This window comes from Pristiophorus japonicus, chromosome 8, assembly GCF_044704955.1.
Source record: "Pristiophorus japonicus isolate sPriJap1 chromosome 8, sPriJap1.hap1, whole genome shotgun sequence".
Classification (NCBI taxonomy): domain Eukaryota; kingdom Metazoa; phylum Chordata; class Chondrichthyes; family Pristiophoridae; genus Pristiophorus; species Pristiophorus japonicus.
In genome coordinates this window covers 56,929,356-56,951,561 of record NC_091984.1, presented here as the reverse complement: position 1 = coordinate 56,951,561, position 22,206 = coordinate 56,929,356, and the positions used below count along the sequence as shown (strand labels likewise).

Below are 22,206 nucleotides of genomic sequence, written 5' to 3'. Positions count from 1 at the left end.
GAATTATCTTAACTACTAAAATAAAAGCTAATTGGCAATTCTAGATTAAAGTGCAATAGGCAATACATGATTTCTTTTAAAGTGTCATTTTTGCTTCCTCTGTTAATGTGGTAAAGCAGTTTGCACACAATTCAACAAGATGACATTGCCCCTTTAACAGTAGTCATTTGTTGCGAAGATTAACTTGTCATCAAAGTGCCCTGCCCTCCTACAGTTTCCTAGCAACAATCAAAGCAATCATTCAAACCAAACAACTTACTGCTTCGAAAAAAGCAAACTGCCTAAATGGAGATATACTAGAAGAAATAAAGACGGAATGCCTGAGAGTACTTGAGTAACAGGTTTGTTGCAGAAAAAAATGGAATTGCTAACCTAGTTTTGAGATATGATTGCCGTATATTTTGTGTCTGAGGTTTATACAATGTAATGGTTGTTAAGGATTTTAAGTGTTGACGTTGTCAAGTTGACATCGGAAGACGTTATTTAAAGCAACACCCTGTTGGACTTTATTGTAGAAACATTTAGTGAAGTGCTTATTTCTGTTGCTAACCATTATGTTGATTTTACATGAATTATATTTTTTTTATTGTGTGAAAGAGAAAAGATACAGCAAATTTAAATTTCAAAGTGCTTCAAGAAAGTGAAATGTCGGTCAAAAACAAAAGTTGTAGTTTTTACCAAAAAAAAGTTAAGTTCTCAAATGTCTGAGTAATATGCCATCTTAATTGTTGTGAAAGCTTGAAAACTTATCTGATCATGTGCAGGTTTGTGAGTTTGTTTAAACTGAAGTGACTGAGAAACACTTCGCCAACTTCAGAATAATGGATTTGGAGAATTTCCATTGTCACAGCTGTAACATGAACTTCAGATCCTTAGCGCTGTTAGAAAAACACAAGGACAAGTTTTGCATTGGCAGTTATGTTGGAAATCCTTCCTTGTTAAATCAGAAGCCAAGAGACTGCCTGCCTAAAAATCATGGAAATGGACTTAACAAGTGGAAAATAAATGAGCCAAGAAAAACAAATACCCCAGATCATATGGTAAGGCCAATGTATGTCTACATGTTTGTGCTACACGGGTCTGCATCAGTGGTTTATGCATGCTGGTTTACAAATTTTACACACTTATTTTTGAACTATTTTACAATTATGTACATGCTTCAACCCCTTCCTACAAGTCTGCTAGCTGCTAGTTCTCAATTTCTTGGGCATTGTGTTTTACTGCCCACTCCTCTCTCACATGCATTTGTCTTCCTGCAGATCTGTCTAGTTTCCTATGGTGCTGCTTCCTCCCTTCTGCTTTCCATTCTATTTTGCAAAGCACTGTTCTGAGAGCAGAGAGGTCCATAATTAGACTGAGCTCCTGGTGATATTCACAAGATTATAAGATGTATACAATGAGGAAGAGCATTTGGTCCATTTTAACTGATTCAGAACGAAAATCCTACATTGACCTCAAACAGAGCACTAGCAGTAAAGATAATCCACCAATTATCCAAGCTCTGCAAAAGCAAAACGTTACAGAAATATTCAAAATAATGCTTTGAAACAACAAAGTAATTAAAATTCTTAATTTTAGTAAGACACGACAAGGCATGTAGTATAAATGAAGTACATAATGGAATAGAAGTGGCTTACAGAAAAATAAGTCAAGCGACACAGGCAACACAACTCAGGGCCATAGTATTGAAAAATTGTGCAATCGGTGAAACGGTTTTCTGTCATAATTCAGTCCTTGGAGACATATATCCTGTATATATATTTTTGTGCAGTGGGATACCTCTATTGTATTTGAAGATCCTTCATACTTAAGATCTAAGCTCTTCATTTCACACTGTATTAGTGCACTGTTTTTGTGTGCTGTCGATTAATGGGAAGTAGATGCTCTTCCACTTTGAGTTCTTAATCTCATTCAGTTCACTTGAGATCCATCCTTAGAAAAATATGGAAGTTGTCAATGTGACATCTCTGTGCACAAAAGGACACACAGCAATTTTAAACCAGTCAGCCCATTAGCTGTCTTGGGTGAGCTTCTCGAAGCCATAAACAAGGGATAGTAACCATACTTAGAAAATTGAAGTCCATGGAATAAAAGGGACAGTGGCAGCATGGATATGAAATTGGCTATGTGGCAAGAAACAGAGTAGTGGTGAATGGTTGGTTGTTTTTCAGACTGGAGGAAGGTTTCCAGTGATGTTCCTCAGGGGTTGGTACTGGGACCAGTGTTTTCCTTGATGTATATTAATGACTTAGACTTGGGTGTACAGGGCACAATTTCAAAATTTTCAGATGACACAAAACTTAGAAGTATAGTGAACAGTGAGAAGAATTGTGATAGATTTCAAGCAGATTTAGATAGACTGGTGGAATGGGCAGACATGTGGCAAATGAAATTTAACGCAGAAAGGTATGAAGTAATACATTTTGGTAGGAAGAATGAGGCATGGCAATATAAACTAAAGGGAATGCATGCAGAGACCAACCTGGAGGTATATATGTATATGGGGGTATAAAGATTCATCATAACTTACTTGCTTTTGTGCTTTATGCCTCTGTTTATGAAGCGCAGGATCCTTTGCTTTTTTTGACTGCTTTCTCAAGCTGACCTGCCATGAGACAGAGTAGATAGAGAAACTGTTGCCATTGGCAGATGGATCGAGAACCAGAGGACGCAGATTTAAGAAGATTGGCAGAAGAAGCAAAGGCGACATGAGGGAAAACTGTTTTTTTTTACACAGCAAATGATTAGGATCTGAAATGCACTGCCTGACGGGGTAATGAGGCAGATTCAATCGTGGCTTCCGTAAGGGAATTAGATAAGTACCTGAAGGAAAAAAATTTGCAAGGCGATGGGGAAAGGGCGGGGCAGTGGGTCTAGCTGAAGTGCTCTTGCAGAGAGCTGGCACAGGCTCGATAGGCCGAATGGCCTCCTATGCTGAAACCATTCTATGATTCTATGAAAGACATGGGTTATTTAAAGAAAAAAGAAAATATCGAATTTATAAAGCGCCTTTCATGACTACCGGACATCCCAAAGCGCTTTACAGCCAATGAAGTACTTTTTAGGAGTATAGTCACTGTTGTAATGTAGGAAACGAGGCAACCAATTTGCGCACAGCAATGTGATGACCAGATAATCTGTTTTAGTGATGTTGATTGAGGATAATTATTGGTTAGGACAATGGGGCTAACTTCACAGCTCATCTTTGAAATAGTGCCAGAGGATCTTTTATGTCCACCTGAGAGAGCTGACGGGGCCTTGGTTCAATGTCTCATCTGAAAGATGGCACCTCCAACAGTGTAACACTCCTTCAGTACTACACTGGAGTGTCAGCCTCGATCTTTGTCGATCAGAGGTGAGGATGCTACTCACTGAGCCGCAGCTGACTGTGATCAGCATAGATATGTAAGAGGAAAATTATCTTTGTTGAAGTTAATAGCATTTTTAAAGGAAATAACAGTTTATTGATGAAGGAAATGCAGTGGATGTTGTGCATCTATGTTTTCAAAAGGCATTTGATGTGTAGCATTGAGTGCTTGTTGGTTTTTTAAAAAGATATATGATACTGAAGGGGATGTGGCTGCATGAATAAAGAGTTGATTAGTTTTATGCTGTTATGCTGCACCTTTGGGATCTGTACTGTGTCAGCATCTGTTAAAGTCTAGCGTGAAATGGAGTGTTTATTTTCTGTAAATAATTGAGTGGCAATAGCGAATTATTGAATCGGTACAGTGTGTTGCTTTTGTACGGGCACAGTTTGAACTGACTGCTGTACAATTGTCATCCAGTATGTGGATTGTGTGCCCCACGTTCCATCACATAATGATGTGTGTTTTGTCATAATGTATGACAGAAAATCAACACGTGACCTGAAATTGAAATAGTTTTTAAGCAGGACCAGTAGAAGAACTTTGCTGAACTTAGTAAATTCTCAGAATCAGCATCTGGAACACTATTACCAAATGGGAGATTTGCATCCTGTCAGTCTGGCAGTTTGTAACTGGGTCCAAAAAGTGAAAGTGTTTTAACCAGCTATGTCTCATAATTCCAAATCTCCTCCTTTCCATTATACTGTTACAGTTGACAATTCTGGCTCGCTCTCCCCTCTCAAACTGTGGATGGTCACAGCACTGAGCCCATTCATACAGGCTAACATTGCACTTCCTTGCTTGTTATCCTGTACAGAGCTTCCCCAGGTAATGAGAGAGGGCTGTAGTCAAAAATCAAAGTCAGTTGCATATGTTCAAGATTGCACAAGCATAATTCTTGCCCTGTTGCCCCAAAGCTAAGGAATCTACCAAGCAGTGTTCTACAGCACCAGTAACCCCAGCATAGTACAAAACTGCACCAGTCACCCCAGCATAGTACAAAACTGCTTCTACCAGTAACTATTCTGTAACAGAATGAGGTTTCAGAATAACTATTATCCTGATCTCCAGGGGTTGAAAGAGAATAGAATTCAACTATAATTTGGCAATTCCAGCCATGGAAAAAAAAAAGCTAATGCAACAGTTGAAAGCTGATGTTCTTTTGACATTGTGGAATGAAAACAACATATTGCTAAGTGGTTAACATTTGTTTTGTTTTGAAATCTGTTCGAGTGACAACATAACTGATTGTTTTGTAAATGATATATATGCATTTGTAAACTCTTTTCAAAGCCATAATGAAAACCTACCACTTATTTTTGTGTTTTAACTTTGTAAACACAGTGAAAGATCGGTATCATCTGCAATTCCTAGCTTTAAGCCTGAAAGTTTTGTCGAGTGTGTGGTCGCAGAGAGTGGACAGAAGATGGGAGCCAGAGTGCAAAACCATTGGGATTTTCACAATAAAACTGATTGATCCATTGGACATTTTGGGGAAAAAAAGTCCATTAAAACTTATTGTATGAATAATAAATTAGAAATGCACAATAAGAATCCTGGTGAAAATTGGCAGTTTTTAATTTCATCCATTTTTATTTTACTCAGCTAATCTAATTGTGGTGGTAATATTAGGTTCTTCGAAACTGTATGTCTAAACCACCTTCCCATCCAGCCTTTCAGATAAGTGCTTTTTATGTTTGTTTTTATGACCTATCATTTTGCCAGCAACTGTCCAGCCCTTATACCACTGCTGAATCCTTATACCACTGCTGAACTGAGGCAGCTGGCAAGTGACCTGTGTTCAGGTCTTTGCCTCTCTTGAGGTCAGTCAGTATTAGAAGATTTACAAGAGTTGGCTTTCAGTCCCAATTTTTCAGTTTTATTAATGTTTAGAAGAAAATAAAGGACAATAATGCTTCCAGTACTTCCTATCCAAAGTCGTTTTTCTATGTGGTTAAAAATAAATAAATGAGAATGTCTCCTACCTGACAGAAAATATTCTGTGTTTTGCTATTGTCAAAGAAGCCTATTGGAAACCAGTCATATAGAAGACTTTGGTGAGACCTCGGCAGCAGTATTGTGCACCTTTATCATTCCCACTTCAAGGAGGACATTTTGGCTTTAGAGAAGGACAATAAGGATGATCTGGTTATGAATCATGTTTTTCTTGTCTCTCCCACAAAGTGGGAGTGGGGATGAAATGCAAAGTTGCAGGGTAGAAATACTGGAATGAGTCCAAAAAGAAATGGCGCAAGCACATAAAGGCATGATGACCGTTTCTCATTTGGAGTGGCTGGACGGATTCAGTCTTTGGTACTGTTAGCCAACTAATGTGTTGTGTGGCAATAGGTATTTTCCTAATCTTGCATGCTGACATCTGGTGCTGCAAAAACCATTATTCCATGTTAAAACTCAAAATAAAGTTCTGGCACAGTCCCACCACCGCTTTGGCCAGCATCGAGGCCGGGACCCGGATCTTCCAGGTCCTTACCTTGCAGCAAACTTTGAGACGGTTTTATGGTGGCGCAGCCTCTGCCTTTTGCTTACATTGTAAGGGGCTGGGCCAGGGGCAGGGCTTTCCTAATTCAGAAGATCCTGCAACCTTGTATGTGGTTGATGCAGGTGTGTTTGGTGAGACAGAATGTACCAGCAGCAGATGGGACCATCTGGAGGACCAGTTTGGGATCATGGCTTGATCCCTTAAAGATTTGGCAACAATTTAGATTTTTGAAATGGGGGCAGCTATACTTTGTCTTTTTGGAGGCCTAATGCCACCCAACCCTGCTGACCCGCCACCACCTCCACCACACTTGGGAGGGCAGGCAGGCACTCCAGATGCACCACTGGTGCGCCCCCCCCCCCCCCCGCCGCCATTGTCACTCAATGAAAGGACTATGCAAATGTTGGCAGAATCAGCGGTCGAGGCCCAGCCAGGCACATTCTGCTATTTACGCTGCAATGCATTCCCCTCCCCTTCAGATTTTCAGGAGCCTTGAGTTTGAAAATGCATACTGGGCTGTAACACTGATCTATAATCACACAAATAATCCTAGATTTCTAAAATTGTGTGTCATAATATTTCAAAGATTGCAAGAAAAAAGCTGAAGTGAATCTGTTCTCTTGACATCTGAGGTGTGAGACTGCTTTGTAAGAATTTCAGCCATCCATTATTATTTGTATGATGCATATTTTAATATTAGAACCCGATAGTTTTTCGATGAAACCTCTATCTGTCGAATATGAATTTGCATTATAAAAACAAAGTCTCCTCTTGTCAATGTGATGAAGCCTCACGATAAAACTGAACAGTGGTAATACAGGTTGGAATGTGAAATGTGGGTTCATAATGAAGGGATGTCAATTAGCCAGTATGGAAAAAGATTTAGATGTGTTTATTGATTGATGGACTTGGCCCTAAATTATGAAGAGATGTTCACAGAACTGCAGTGTTGTAGAGAGGGAACATGATCTCGGTTTTTTCAGTACTTGGAATAGATGTTATTGCATGAAATTTTGCAGCACAGCAAAAGGCCATTCGGTTCAGCAGGTCTATGCCGGTGTTTATGATCCACACAAGCCTCCTCCCACCTTAGTTCATATAACCTTTATGTAATAATATATGCTATGGACTCCAAATGAGAAACGGTCATCGTGCCTTTTCTTGACTCATTCCAGTGTTTCTACTTTGCGTTCCATCTCCACTCCCACTTTGTGGGAGAGATAAGAAAAACATGATTTGTAACCAGATCATCCTTATTGTCCTTCTCTGAAGTCAAAATGTCCTCCTTGAAGTGGGAATGATAGTGCACAATACTGCTGTCGAGGTCTCCCCAAAGTCTTCTATAACCTGTTATCATGGTCCTTGTTTTATTATTAAACAGCCTGTCAATAGCCCAGGGTGCAGCTGCCTGACACGACGCCAGAACTTTTAAAGAGCAGTCACTGATCACTCCCAAGTTTCTCTTCCTTTTTGTCACATTTAACTTGCAGCCCTTCATGTTCTATTCTATATATGAACTGTGTGCACCTATTTGCATAACTGCAGACGAATGTAGTCTGGCCTAGTGTGTGGCTATTCCTGAGAATGCTAACCTCAGTTTTTAGCTTTCTTCCTAGTCCTCGGTGAAAATAATTTAGGATCATTTCACATAGTTTCTAATGGATACAGATCCATATCGTAAGATGTTTTATAATTCAACACTAATTGACAGACTAATCTCTCGCTAGCTGGCTGAAATCCATACATCTACTGTGCCCCTCTCACATTAAAGTAAATTTTTTGGCTTGCAAAAGCAGTGTGTTAAAAGAAATCTTGATTCTCTACAGATCACTTGTATTGATGTATGCTAAATATTGAAGTACAATAAGACACTGATACAGATTTTACAATGGATAATTTATTCATTTGGTGGGCGTACAGAGAAAGAACATTTAACTTTTTTCCCAATATGGATGCTTTATATGCAGGACAAGAAAAATCAGAGGGAAAGATTTCGACAGCAGCAAGAGGAAGGGAAGCACCTTTACATCAGTTCACTTAATGAAAGGGAATGTAATCTCTTGAGGCGACAGCAACCTGAAATCAGTTTGTCTGACAATCGTACCTTTAGAAAATTGACTGATGAGGTAAGGCAATGCCACGCAGAAATAAGTCATTTCAGGGGCTGAAGCAGTCTGCACTACAGAGATTAGCGGTTACACAACCTGATAGGAGTGCTACTGTATCACTTTCACCACTTTGGTCACTGCACTGATAATTCTGAAGCCTGACCTTGTAAACTGCCAATAGCGAACAGGATTCCAGTTAGCACCTCTCCAGAGCAGTATAGCTGATCAATAAATCATGGTTCTGGTGGGCTATGTGGATGAACCTGCATCCCAGCTGTCTGAGGCGTTCTCACCCACCATGGTTTTATGAAAGGGAAATCATGTTTGACAAATTTGCTGGAGTTCTTTGAGGGTGTAACGAGCAGGGTGGATAAGGGAGAACCAGTGGATGTGGTGTATTTGGATTTCCAGAAGGCATTTGATAAGGTGCCAGATAAGGTTACTGCACAAGATAAAAGTTCACGGGGTTGGGAATAATATATTAGCATGGATAGAGGATTGGCTAACTAACAGAAAACAGAGAATCGGGATAAATGGGTATTTTCCGGTTGGCAAACGGGAACTAGTGGGGTGCCGCAGGGATCGGTGCTGGGACCTCAACTATTTACAATCTATATTAATGACTTGGATGAAGGGACCGAGTGTAATGTAGCCAAGTTTGCTGCTGATACAAAGATGGGTGGGAAAGCAAATTGTGAGGAGGACACAAAAAATCTGCAAAGGGATATAGACAGGCGAAGTGAGTGGGCAAAAATTTGGCAGATGGAGTATAATGTGGGAAAATGTGAGGTTATCCACTTTGGCAGAAAAAATAGAAAAGCAAATTATAATTTAAATGGAGAAAAATTGCGAAGTGCTGCAGTACAGAGGGACCTGGGATCCTTGTGCATGAAACACAAAGTTAGTATGCAGGTATAGCAAGTGATCAGGAAAGCAAATGGAATGTTGGCCTTTATTGCAAGGGGAATGGAGTATAAAAGCAGAGAAGTTCTGCTACAACTGCACAGGTTATTGGTGAGACCACACCGAGAGTATGCATACAGTTTTGGTCTCTATTTAAGGAAGGATATACTTGCATTGGAGGTTGTTCAGAGAAGGTTCACCTTGGTTGATTCCGGAGATGAGGGGGTTGACTAGGTTAAGTAGGTTGGGCCTGTACTCATTAGAGTTCAGAAGAATGAGAGGTGATCTTATTGAAACATATAAGATAATGAGGAGGCTCGACAAGGTGGATGCATAGAGGATATTTCCACTCAGGGGAAACTAAAACTAGGGAACATAGTCTTAGAATAAGGGGCTTCCCATTTAAAACTGAGATGAGAAGGAATTTCTTCTCTGATGGTTGTAAATCTATGGAATTCTCTGCCCCAGAGAGCTGTGGAGGCTGGGTCATTGAATATATTTAAGGCGGTGATAGACAGATTTTTGAGCGATAAGGGAATAAAGGATTATGGGGAGCAGGCACGAAGTGGAGCTGAGTCCATGATCAGATTAGCCCCATGATCTTATTAAATGGCAGAGCAGGCTTGTGGGCCAAATGGAGCACTCCTGCTCTTATTTCTTATGTTCTTATTCCACCGAATGAGTGGCCTTTCGCTCCTCTTTATTTATGTTGCTTTGGCCCCTTTATTTTTGCTGCACTGAGACTATTTTCTCCTGTGGCCTGAAGAAGTTTCAGTATGCTATTTTAAATTACATTTTTGATACAAAAACTTCACTGTCTTGAGTACATCTCAAAATTGCTTTCAAATCTGATGTCTATTTCTAACTAGTGTTCTCCCATACTATGTATAGCATTTTACTGAACTTGCCATGTATCCTGTAACTCACTGAATGACACTGAGACATCCACCAGTAATATTTAAAAAATTAATAGAAATATAGTAGTTGAGCAGTGGTGCTTCAGCAATCTTTTCATTTCAAATGTGTGTGTTACTCTCCTTGATCTCTGCCTGAGCAATTCCCCTCAAACAGTCCTTGAGGTTATTAGAGTTGTCTAACTGCTTTCAATTCACATAGAAACATAGAAATTAGGAGCAGGCCATTCGGCACTTCGAGTCTGCACTGCCATTCAATAAGATCATGGCTGATCATTCAACCTCAGTATCCCTTTCCTGCTTTCTTTCCATACCCCTTGATCCCTTTGGCCGTAATGGCCATATCGAACTCCCTTTTGAATACATCTAACGAACTGGCCTCAACAACTTTCTGCGGTAGAGAATTCCAAGGTTAACCATTCTCTGAGTGAAGAAGTTTCTCCTCATCTCATAGAAACATAGAAAATAGGTGCAGGAGTAGGCCATTCGGCCCTTCTAGCCTGCACCGCCATTCAATGAGTTCATGGCTGAACATGCAACTTCAGTAGCCCCATTCCTGCTTTCTCGCCATACCCCTTGATCCCCCTAGTAGTAAGGACCTCATCTAACTCCTTTTTGAATATATTTAGTGAATTGGCCTCAACAACTTTCTGTGGTAGAGAATTCCACAGGTTCACCACTCTCTGGGTGAAGAAGTTCCTCCGCATCTCGGTCCTAAATGGCTTACCCCTTATCCTTAGACTGTGACCTCTGGTTCTGGACTTCCCCAACATTGGGAACATTCTTCCTGCATCTAACCTGTCTCACCCCGTCAGAATTTTATATGTTTCTATGAGGTCCCCTCTCATTCTTCTGAACTCCAGTGAATACAAGCCCAGTTGATCCAGTCTTTCTTGATAGGTCAGTCCCGCCATCCCGGGAATCAGTCTGGTGAACCTTCGCTGCACTCCCTCAATAGCAAGAATGTCCTTCCTCAGGTTAGGAGACCAAAACTGTACACAATACTCCAGGTGTGGCCTCACCAACGCCCTGTACAACTGTAGCAACACCTCCCTGCCCCTGTACTCAAATCCCCTTGCTATGAAGGCCAACATGCCATTTGCTTTCTTAACCACCTGCTGCACCTGCATGCCAACCTTCAATGACTGATGTACCATGACACCCAGGTCTCTTTGCACCTCCCCTTTTCCTAATCTGTCACCATTCAGATAATAGTCTGTCTCTCTGTTTTTACCACCAAAGTGGATAACCTCACATTTATCCACATTATACTTCATCTGCCATGCATTTGCCCACTCACCTAACCTATCCAAGTCGCTCTGCAGCCTCACAGCATCCTCCTCGCAGCTCACACTGCCACCCAACTTAGTGTCATCCGCAAATTTGGAGATACTACATTTAATCCCCTCATCTAAATCATTAATGTACAGTGTAAACAGCTGGGGCCCCAGCACAGAACCTTGCGGTACCCCACTAGTCACTGCCTGCCATTCTGAAAAGTACCCATTTACTCCTACTCTTTGCTTCCTGTCTGACAACCAGTTCTCAATCCATGTCAGTACACTACCCCCAATCCCATGTGCTCTAACTTTGCACATCAATCTCTTGTGTGGGACCTTGTCGAACGCCTTCTGAAAGTCCAAATATACCACATCAACTGGTTCTCCCTTATCCACTCTACTGGAAACATCCTCAAAAAATTCCAGAAGATTTGTCAAGCATGATTTCCCTTTCACAAATCCATGCTGACTTGGACCTATCATGTCACCTCTTTCCAAATGCACTGCTATGACATCCTTAATAATTGATTCCATCATTTTACCCACTACCGATGTCAGGCTGACCGGTCTATAATTCCCTGTTTTCTCTCTCCCCCCTTTTTTAAAAAGTGGGGTTACATTGGCTACCCTCCACTCCATAGGAACTGATCCAGAGTCAATGGAATGTTGGAAAATGACTGTCAACGCATCCACTATTTCCAAGGCCACCTCCTTAAGTACTCTGGGATGCAGTCCATCAGGCCCTGGGGATTTATCGGCCTTCAATCCCATCAATTTCCCCAACACAATTTCCCGGCTAATAAGGATTTCCCTCAGTTCCTCCTCCTTACTAGACCCCCCGACCCCTTTTATAACCGGAAGGTTGTTCGTGTCCTCCTTCGTGAATACCGAACCAAAGTACTTGTTCAATTGGTCCGCCATTTCTTTGTTCCCCGTTATGACTTCCCCTGATTCTGACTGCAGAGGACCTACGTTTGTCTTTACTAACCTTTTTCTCTTTACATATCTATAGAAACTTTTGCAATCCGTCTTAATGTTCCCTGCAAGCTTCTTCTCATACTCCATTTTCCCTGCCCTAATCAAACCCTTTGTCCTCCTCTGCTGAGTTCTAAATTTCTCCCAGTCCCCAGGTTCGCTGCTATTTCTGGCCAATTTGTATGCCACTTCCTTGGCTTTAATACTATCCCTGATTTCCCTTGATAGCCACGGTTGAGTCACCTTCCCTTTTTTATTTTTATGCCAGACAGGAATGTGCAATTGTTGTAGTTCATCCATGCGGTCTCTAAATGTCTGCCATTGCCCATCCACAGTCAACCCCTTAAGTATCATTCACCAATCCATCCCAGCCAATTCACGCCTCATACCTTCAAAGTTAGCCTTCTTTAAGTTCTGGACCATGGTCTCTGAATTAACTGTTTCATTCTCCATCCCAATGCAGAATTCCACCATATTATGGTCACTCTTCCCCAAGGGGCCTCGCACAACGAGATTGCTAATTAATCCTCTCTCATTACATAACACCCAGTCTAAGATGGCCTCCCCCCTAGTTGGTTCCTCGACATATTGGTCTAAAAAACCATCCCTTATGCACTCCAGAAAATCCTCCTCCACCGTATTGCTTCCAGTTTGGTTAGCCCAATCTATGTGCATATTAAAGTCACCCATTATAACTGCTGCACCTTTATTGCACGCACCCCTAATTTCCTGTTTGATGCCCTCCCCAACATCACTACTACTGTTTGGAGGTCTGTACACAACTCCCACTAACGTTTTTTGCCCTTTGGTGTTCTGCAGCTCTACCCATATAGATTCCACATCATCCAAGCTAATGTCCTTCCTAACTATTGCCTTAATCTCCTCCTTAACCAGCAATGCTACCCCACCTCCTTTTCCTTTTATTCTATCCTTCCTGAATGTTGAACACCCCTGGATGTTGAGTTCCCAGCCTTGGTCACCCTGGAGCCATGTCTCCGTAATCCCAATTATATCATAATCATTAACAGCTGCCTGCACAGTTAATTCATCCACCTTATTACAAATACTCTTCGCATTGAGGCACAGAGCCTTCAAGCTTGTCTTTTTAACATTCTTTGTCCCTTTAGAATTTTGCTGTAATGTCGCTCTTTTTGCTTTTTGCCTTGGGTTTCTCTGCCCTCCACTTTTACTATTCTCCTTTCTATCTTTTGCTTTTGTCTCCATTTTATTTCCCTCTGTCTCCCTGCATAGGTTCCCATCCCCCTGCCATATTAGTTTAACTCCTTCCCAACAGCACTAGCAAACACTCCCCGTAGGACATTGGTTCCGGTCTTGCTCAGGTGCAGACCGTCCAGTTCACATGCATGATTTCATCATCAGAGATAATGATGATGAAATCTTGTAAGCAAATTGGAAATGATAATGCATTCCCAAGGGGTTTAGGTGCTGAATGTAACTTGGAAAAAGCTTCACTGTTGTGGTTTATGGCATTATAATAATAAACTTTCGCATATATATGAGAGCCCAAAGCAATTCACAAAGGAGTAATTAGACAAAAATCAATGCCGAGCCAAAGAAAGATAGGAGGGGTGACTAAATGCTTAAAGGAGAAGATGGAGAGGTGGACAGGTTTGTGGTGGTGGTGGGGGGGGGGGGGGCTGTAGGGAGAGGGAGGGAGTTCAAAAGCTTTCGGGCTTTGCCGACTGAAGGCAAGGCTGCTAATGGTGGGTCCAAAGGAATGGGGGGAGCCAAGAATTACCTGGAGATTGGTTCATTCTTTTATGATTCACTTAATGCATCCATAATTGTTCATCCAGTGCCACTCGAATAAATAAGATATCACCAAGGCCACTGGCTTTTGATGACTAATTAATTCAAATTCCAATTTTAGTCCATGGTGTGTAAGGATTTTGGCTGGTTCTGAAGATTGCATTCTACAATCATGTCTGTTTTTCCTGTGAAAACTGCAAAACAGTTTTCTTTTGCTATCACTTTTGATGAACTTCATAGATTACATTGCAAAATACCTGAAGACTGAAATGCATAGTTGATAATTTTATGCTTCGATCATAGTTTGTAGAAAATGTAAATAAAAAGAGCCAATATGCAAATCTTTGTAATCCACTCTTTATCAGAAATATATGAATACCAAAGTGATTCCACTTCTACAGTGTGCTACTGTTGTAGGCATTAGGCACCTGCTGAATATATCAAAACATTAGGCACCTGCTGAATATATCTAAACTCATATAAGTTTAAAGTGGCCACACATAAAATGGCTGCCCAGGCATGATGGGAAATCAGGTAGTCAAGCTGTGAACTATTGACTGAGGCTGACCGAGCAATAACCCTGTGAGGCCCACTGCCAGGAATGCCTTTGATACAAGTCAACTATAACAAACCATTATAACTCCACACAGCAGAGCCCCGAGAAAGAGAGATAAGGGGGGCCTACATCACATAACGAGGGCATGAATCAGCCCGAGCTGACAAGAACCGAATATGTAACTCTAATAAGGAGGCTACCAAAGACAGCATCCAAGGACAGTAAGATAAGGGAGGCCCAGGCCATGTTACAAGACACATGAGTCATTCCTAGCAACACATCCCTTAGCAACACATCTCTTGGCAACACATGAGCCACTTTACGTTTAGAGACTAACTCTATCTATTGGTCTTATGTAACTGTAGTAAACTGTTGTATGTAACGGTAGTAAACTGTTGTAAAACATATAAAGATCCATGAAACCCTTTGTTCTGCGGAGTGAAGTGCCTGGATCCAGTCCTGAGGCTTCCTCCAGGCTGGCGTTAATAAAGGCCGCATTGGCATTGGAACCGACTGAGTGTTGAGTGATTCTTCTGAGAAAACATTCACGCTAACAGCTACTGTCTCTGGGTGGGATCTGGCAGTGGATTGGCTGTATTTCATGCACTGAGCAAATATTTAAGTCTTGTGCTTGAACTAAGGAATTTTTCACAAGGGGACTGAATGGAACCGGAGATGTTAAATTGGAATTCTGTACACTGAGAGTGAAGGTATGTAGCTTTGGTATTTTGAAATTCCATAAAATGTGATGTGGTTTAATCCATTGGAAATGTGAGCGTGAAGTGGACATAGTTTGATGGCATGGCAAATTGGAATTATTGAGGAAACTTTGTGGTATAAACATGTGACGGACATGGGGAGAAGCTCAAGGGATTTACAAGAATGGTTCCAGGGATGGGGTCCTTCAGTTACGTTGATAGACTGGAGAAGCTGGGTTTATTCTCCTTGGAGCAGAGAAGGTTGAGAGGAGATTTGATAGAGGTGCTCAAAATCATGAGAGGCCCAGACACAGTAGATCGAGAGAAACTGTTCCCATTGGCGAAAGGTTCAAGAACCAGAGGACATAGATTTAAGGTGATTGACAGAAGCTCCAAAGGTGACATGAGGAAAATCTTTTTTACACAGTGAGTGGTTATGATCTGGAATGCACTGCCTGAAAGGGTGGTGAAGGCAGATTCAATCGTGGCTTTCAAAAAGGAATTGGATAAGTACCTAAAGGAAACAAATTTTCAGGGCTACAGGGAGGAAAGGGCGGAGGAGTGGGATTGGCTGAAGTGCTCTTCCAGAGAGCTGGCACAGACTCAACAGTCTGAATGGCCGCCTCCTGTTCTGCAACTATTCTATGATTCTAACTGCAACTATGCATATAATGGGCTAGGACAGAATTGTACTCTGCTACAGGGTATTATGCCCCTCAGGATTGAATGTGCTGGCATTCACTTTCAAGCTTTCACAGGAATAATGGCAACATGGGTGGCAAACTGAAGAGCATCTGGTGCCTTTGGAACTCTGCAAATGAACAAAGAGAGGTGGAGAAAACAAGTCGTGAGAAGGAAAAGATGTATAGTTGTTTTGAACAAAATGCTGGTAACACTCGGTCAGTCTGAATCTGTCAAGATAACTGATGAAAAGTCTACACCTGAAATGTTAACTTGTAAATTCTCTCCACAGATGCTCCCAGACCTTGAGTGTTTCCAGCATTTTCTGTTTTAGTTTCAGATTTCTGACATTTGCAGTTTTTGCTCCTCGTGTATATCTTTTCATCCATATTCTTTTTAAACTAAACCTTTTTGCTAAGCAGGAAGTTTTTAAGATTATATCTGTGCAAAGTATTCTGATTCTTTGGTTATTTTTATATCCATTTAGTTTCACAAACTGAGGATGTCGATTGAAGAAAGCTTGCTCACATACAGATCCTGGCAAAGAGAGGCATGTGAAAGCTTATGATTTAACTGGTTAACTATTGACTACGTGTAATGTACATTACCATAATTCCCTATTTGAGATTTTAGCTAGCAATTCTTTTTGCCTGTAATTAAATACTGGATCCAAAGAGACATCTCTGCTTCAAATATTTATCCACTTTTTCCTTAAAGATGCAGTGGTCTTGGCACCATTTACTCCCTGCGCCAAAGCATTCTATGCTCTAACAGATCTCTGCGTAAAAAAAAGTTGCTCCTTACCGCTTTGCTTATTCTCTTCATGACAATTTAAAATTGATAACCCCTCATCGCTAACTCGCAACCAGAGGAAATAGCCTTTCCCTATTCACCCCAACAAATAGTTAGACCCCTGTACATTAGGTAACAAAGAGTTGCCCAGATTGTTTTTTTTTTTTAAAGTCCCCACAACTTTGTGATGTTGAATGAGAGACATTTTCTATAGTATAGTAAATATTAAAAACGGCAAAGATACTGCGCATGTAAATGTAATGTTACGTGACTAATTCATTACAATGGGGAAACAACTAACATGACGTGACAGCCCCAAAAAGCAATCCCTATGTTATCATTTAATGAAACATTCTGTGTTGCTACCACCCAGCAACCAGCCAAGTGAAATGAGCAAATTACCGTGTGGTAAAAAATAATTACACTTCTCATAGAAGTGAAATCGACTTAGCCAATTGGTATCCTACTTTTTTAAGTCAGTCAGTGAAAATAGTGGAGATAGCCCAACACCTGAACAGTGGAGGATTTGAGACAATTTTGACAAAAGCAGTAGAATACCGATTGCAACTATGCATATGGTGCATGTAAGAGATTATACATCATCCCGATTTACCATGAATGGCAAAAACACCTACCCTTAAGTGAACAGAGATTCTGATTCCTCTCCCCACTGAGCAGATAACAAATCTTCACTTCCACCCCCAGCATAAGCTGAAGTCCTGTCACTAACTTCCCTCTTTTCACCCCCATGCTAAAATCTGGACACTTCCACCACTGAAGTCACAGTTGGAGAGATTCGAACAGGCAATTGAGGGAAAGATGGACTCAGACTTGGGAGAGGAACGGGAGGTTGGCAACAGGGCAGTAGTTAGCAAGAACGGAGGAGTCAAAAGAAGGTATTTTGAGGAGGGGGATGTTGACAGCAGTTTTGAAAGGATGGCACTATAGAAGAGGTGAAGCAGAGCTGAAAAATGTCAACTAGCATGGAGGCCAGTAATGGAAAGTTGGGCGCTCAGCAGTTTAGTGAGAATGGGGTCAAAGGAGAAGGCGGTGTGTGACGTGGACAAGATGAGTTTGGAGAAGCCATGAAGAGTGATCGAGAAACTGAAGAAAGATGCAGGATCAGGGCTAGGGCAGGGCAAGTTGGGAGGGGAGTGGGAGAGTTGGCTTGGTGATCAAGGGGAAGAGAGAATTCGTATAAACAGTCTCCATCTTGGTGACAAAAAAGTCAGCGACTCCCTCAGCTGTTTGAGGTGAGGGTGGAGGGGATCGGGATAGGTGTTTAAGGAGCCAGTTGGTACTGAAGAATGAACCTTGGGGCTATCTTGGATGTACAGCAGATCTCCCCAAACTTTATTCGCTGAGCCCTCCTTTGGAGATTCACCCTTAATTCCTGCCTCCCCTCTTAAACTATGGGGATGAAAATAGTCTTGACCTTAGCTTGAAATGGGTAATAGCAAATATTTAATTCCCATTGATTTCTAAAAGTGGAAGTTGGACCAATCACAGCTACTTCTGATGCATAGTAACAGATGACTGTTGGGTCCAACTTCCACGTCGAGAAACAAGTGGGAATTCTACGATCACCCTATCGAATGCTGTCTTCGCCCCCCCCCCCCCCCAGCCCCCCGCTCCCCGCCCCCACAGTTTGGGAACTTCGGATCGATCTGGAGCAGTGGGTGATTTATGTGGCATTGGAGAATTAATACTTCCGTTATACTTGCAACTTTATCTTGGTATGTAAGGGCCAATGTTGGTAAAAGTTGCCATCAAAACAGTGCATAATAAATTAATATAGTATGATTCCATGAAAAATGGCTTAATTGATTTGGACAGCCAGTTGGATCACCTCTGAAGGTGGCTTCTTAAAACTAAGTTATTTTAAAAATATAAATATATATATATATATACATATTATCAATATTGAACAGCACGAGATGAACCCTCGAATCCAGAGGGACTGGGAACACCAGGAACGAGTGCGAGAAATAGCAGAGCAGCATGGTCAACAGCTAGCAGATATTCAAGCTCGAAACAGGGATCTGGAGCAGCAAAGAGATGGTAGGAAGCTTTATACCATCCTGTTTGGTATTGCAGTCGAAGACACTTTGCTGTCAAGAAAATGCATGTTACATTATTCAGTGACTTGAGAACAACCATAATTATCCTTTTTACCAAGGTAAACATAGAAACATAGTGTTGTGTTCCCAACACAGATCAGACTGCACACAGGGAGGTTAAAATAACAGTGACCTCAGTCTAAAGACACTCCAGAGTGAGGAACAGGCCCTAGGGGCCGGCTTATATACAGTGCTACCAAGGGATGCTGAGATCCCTTGGGACTTCAGGGGATGCACTCCCTGGTGGCGGAACATGGGAGTGCAAGCCTTACAGATTCACAAGATCACTCTTTCCCCCCCCCCCCCCAAAGTCAAAGTGAAAACTATTTACAAGATGAAGTGGTTGGGAGCCTTTCTTTCCCTGGTGCACCACCTCGGTACAAATGTCTGTTCTGGTGTGTTGGCTGTGCCCTCGCTGGGCTGGCGTGTTGTTGGTCCTGCAGGGCTGCTGGCTGAGCCTGGCCTTGCTGGGATGTTGGGCGTGATGGGTTCAATTTCCTGGTCCGGGGTGATGTTGATCCTTTGGGTGTGTGTTGTGGGCTCGAAAAAGGTGGTGTCTGCTGTGGGTTGTGCAGGGCAGTCTGTGAACCACAGCCTCGTTTGGTCCAGGTGCTTTCTGCAAATTTGTCCATTGTCTAGTTTGACTACAAACACCTTTAACTTCTTTAGCTATCACCGTGCCCGCGATCCACTTGGGACCATGTCCATAGTTTAGCACATTCACGGTGATTCAGATCAATTTCCCGTGACACAGTGGCGCGACTATCGTTTACATTTCGTTGCTGCCGCCTGCTCTCTACCTGATCATGCAGGTTGGGTTGAACCTGTGAGAGTCTGGTTTTAAGTGTCCTTTTCATGAGTAGCTCAGCCGGGGGCACCCCTGTGAGCGAGTGGGGTCTCGTGCGGTAGCTGAGCAGTACTCTGGACAGGCGGGTTTGGAGTGAGCCTTCTATGACTCGTTTAAGGCTCTGTTTGATTGTTTGTACTGCCCGCTCTGCCTGCCCATTGGAGGCTGGTTTAAACGGGGCCAAGGTGACATGTTTGATCCCTTTGCGGGTCATGAATTCTTTAAATTCGGCACTGGTGAAACATGGCCCCTTGTCACTGACCAGTATGTCAGGCAGGCCGTGGGTGGCAAACATGGCCGTCAGGCTTTCAGTGGTGTTGGCGGTGCTCCCGACATTATTTCACATTCAATCCATTTTGAAAAAGCATCCACCACCACCAGGAACATCTTACTGAGAAACAGGCCCGCATAGTCGACGTGGATCCTTGACCATGGTCCACAAACTTAGTGGTGCCTCTCTGGGCGTGTTGCTCAACTGAGCACACACGCTGCATTGCCGTACAGAGGACTCTATGTCAGAGTCAATACCGGGCTACCACACGTGGGATCTGGCTATCGCTTTCATCATTACTAGACTCGGGTGTGTGCTGTGGAGATCTGAGATGAACGTCTCCCTGCCCTTTTTGGGTAACACTAAGCAGTTACCCCATAACAGGCAGTCTGCCTGAATGGACAGCTCATCCCTTCGCCGCTAGAACGGCTTGATTGGCTCTTGCATTTCATCGGGGATGCTGGCCCAGCTCCCATGCAGTACATAGTTTTTTAACTAGGGACAGCAGAGGATCTTGGCTGGTCCAAGTCCTAATCTGGCGGGCCGTGACAGGTGATTTATCATTTTCAAACGCTTCCATGACCAACAAGTCTGCGGGCTGCGCCACCATCAACAAGTTTGCAGACTGCGCCATTTCCACCCCAGTGGTGGGCAGTGGTAGCCGACTGAGAGCATCCGCACAGTTCTCGGTGCCTGGCCTGTGGCGGATGGTGCAGTTCTCTGCTGATGGCGCGAGTGCCCACCTTTTGTATGCGGGCTGAGGCATTGGTATTTTTCTCCTTGTTTTCAGCGAACAGGGATATGAGGGGCTTGTGATCGGTTTTCAGCTCAAATTTGAGGCCAAACAGGTACTGATGCATTTTCTTTACCCCAACCACACGCTAATGCCTCTTTCTCAATCATGCTGTAGGCCCTCTCGGCCTTAGACAAGCTCCTGGAGGCATAGGCGACAGGTTGCAACTTCCCCGCAATGTTAGCTTGTTGTAATACACCCGACTCCGTACGACGGCGCATCACATGCTAGCACAAGTCTTTTACACGGTTTATACAATACAAGCAGCTTGTTGGAGCATAAAATGTTTCTGGCTTTCTCAAAAGCAATTACTTGTTTTATTTTCCGATACGCAGTTCTCACCTTTACGTAATAACATATGTAGGGGCTCTAAGAGGGTGCTTAACCCCGGTAGGAAGTTACCAAAATAGTTGAGTTCCAGGAACGACCGCAGCTCCGTGACGTTCTGTGGCCTGGGCGCGTTCCTGATAGCCTCTGTCTTGGCATCTGTGGGCCAAATGCCTTCCGCCGCGATCTTTCTCCCCAAAAACTCCTCTTCTGTTGCCATGAAGACGCATTTCGACCTCTTCAGCCGCAGCCCTACGCGATCCAGTCGCTGGAGGACCTCCTCCAGGTTTTGTAGGTGCTCGACGGTGTGCCGACCCGTGACTAATATGTCGTCCTGAAAAACCACTGTGTGTGGTACTGACTTGAGTAGGCTCTCCATGTTTCTCTGCAGCCGACCGAATTCCAAATGGGCATTTGTTGTTGATGAACAGTCCCTTGTGCGTGTTGATGCAGGTGAGGCCCTTCGAAGACTCCACCAGCTCCTGCGTCATGGAGGCCGAAGTCAGGTCGAGCTTGGTGAACGTCGCAAATAGGTCATCTGCCTTAGGTAGTGGGTATTGGTCCTGTAGCGAGAAACGATTAATAGTTACTTTATAATCGCCGCAAATCCTGACCGTGCCATCACTTTTGAGTGCTGGAACAATCGGGCTGGCCCACTCGATGAATTCCACTGGGGAGATGATGCCCTCGCGTTGCAGCCTGTCTAGCTCGATTTCCACTCTCTCCCTCATCATGTGAGGTACCGCTCGCGCCTTGTGGTGAATGGGTCGTGCCTCTGGGACCGAGTGGATCCGCACCTTCGCCCTGGAAAAGTTTCCAATGCCTGGCTCAAAAAGGGAAGGAAATTTGTTCAGAACCTGGGTGCATGAGGCCTCATCGACATGAGATAGCGCTCGGATGTCATCCCAGTTCCAGCGGATTTTGTCCAGCCAGCTCCTTCCAAGCAGTGTGGGGCCATCGCCCGGGACAATCCAGAGTGGCAGTTCGTGCACCGTGGCCTGGTAGGTGACCTTGACCATGGCGCTGCCCAGGACAGTGATGAGCTCTTTGGTGTACGTTCTCAGTTTCGTGTGGATGGGGCTCAGGGCTGGTCTGAGTGCCTTGTTGCACCACAGTGTCTCAAACATCTTTTTACTCATGATGGATTGGCTAGCGCCAGTGTCCAGTTCCATGGCTATGGGTAAGCCATTCAATTTTACATTTAGCATTATAGATGGACATTTTGTCTCAAATGTGTACACCCCGTGTACTTCAGCATCTGCCTCCTCTCTCTCAGGCTCAAAATTGCTTTGATCCACCATGG

The 22,206-nt window shown here is 43.0% G+C and overlaps 2 protein-coding genes across 2 annotated transcripts in view; both read left to right on the top strand.

The window, feature by feature from the left end:
* gpbp1l1 (GC-rich promoter binding protein 1-like 1) overlaps positions 1–822 on the top strand; it is a 107,498-nt gene extending 106,676 nt beyond the window's left edge. Inside the window, exon 12 of the mRNA XM_070886826.1 lies at positions 765–822. Coding sequence (XP_070742927.1) covers positions 765–782 — 18 coding nt within the window. The 3' untranslated portion in view covers positions 783–822. The remainder of the gene's footprint in view (positions 1–764) is intronic.
* ccdc17 (coiled-coil domain containing 17) overlaps positions 1–22,206 on the top strand; it is a 72,471-nt gene that overhangs the window by 1,149 nt on the left and 49,116 nt on the right. The window contains exons 2-3 of the mRNA XM_070886820.1: positions 16,241–16,303; positions 18,477–18,606. Coding sequence (XP_070742921.1) covers positions 16,256–16,303; positions 18,477–18,606 — 178 coding nt within the window. The 5' untranslated portion in view covers positions 16,241–16,255. The remainder of the gene's footprint in view (positions 1–16,240; positions 16,304–18,476; positions 18,607–22,206) is intronic.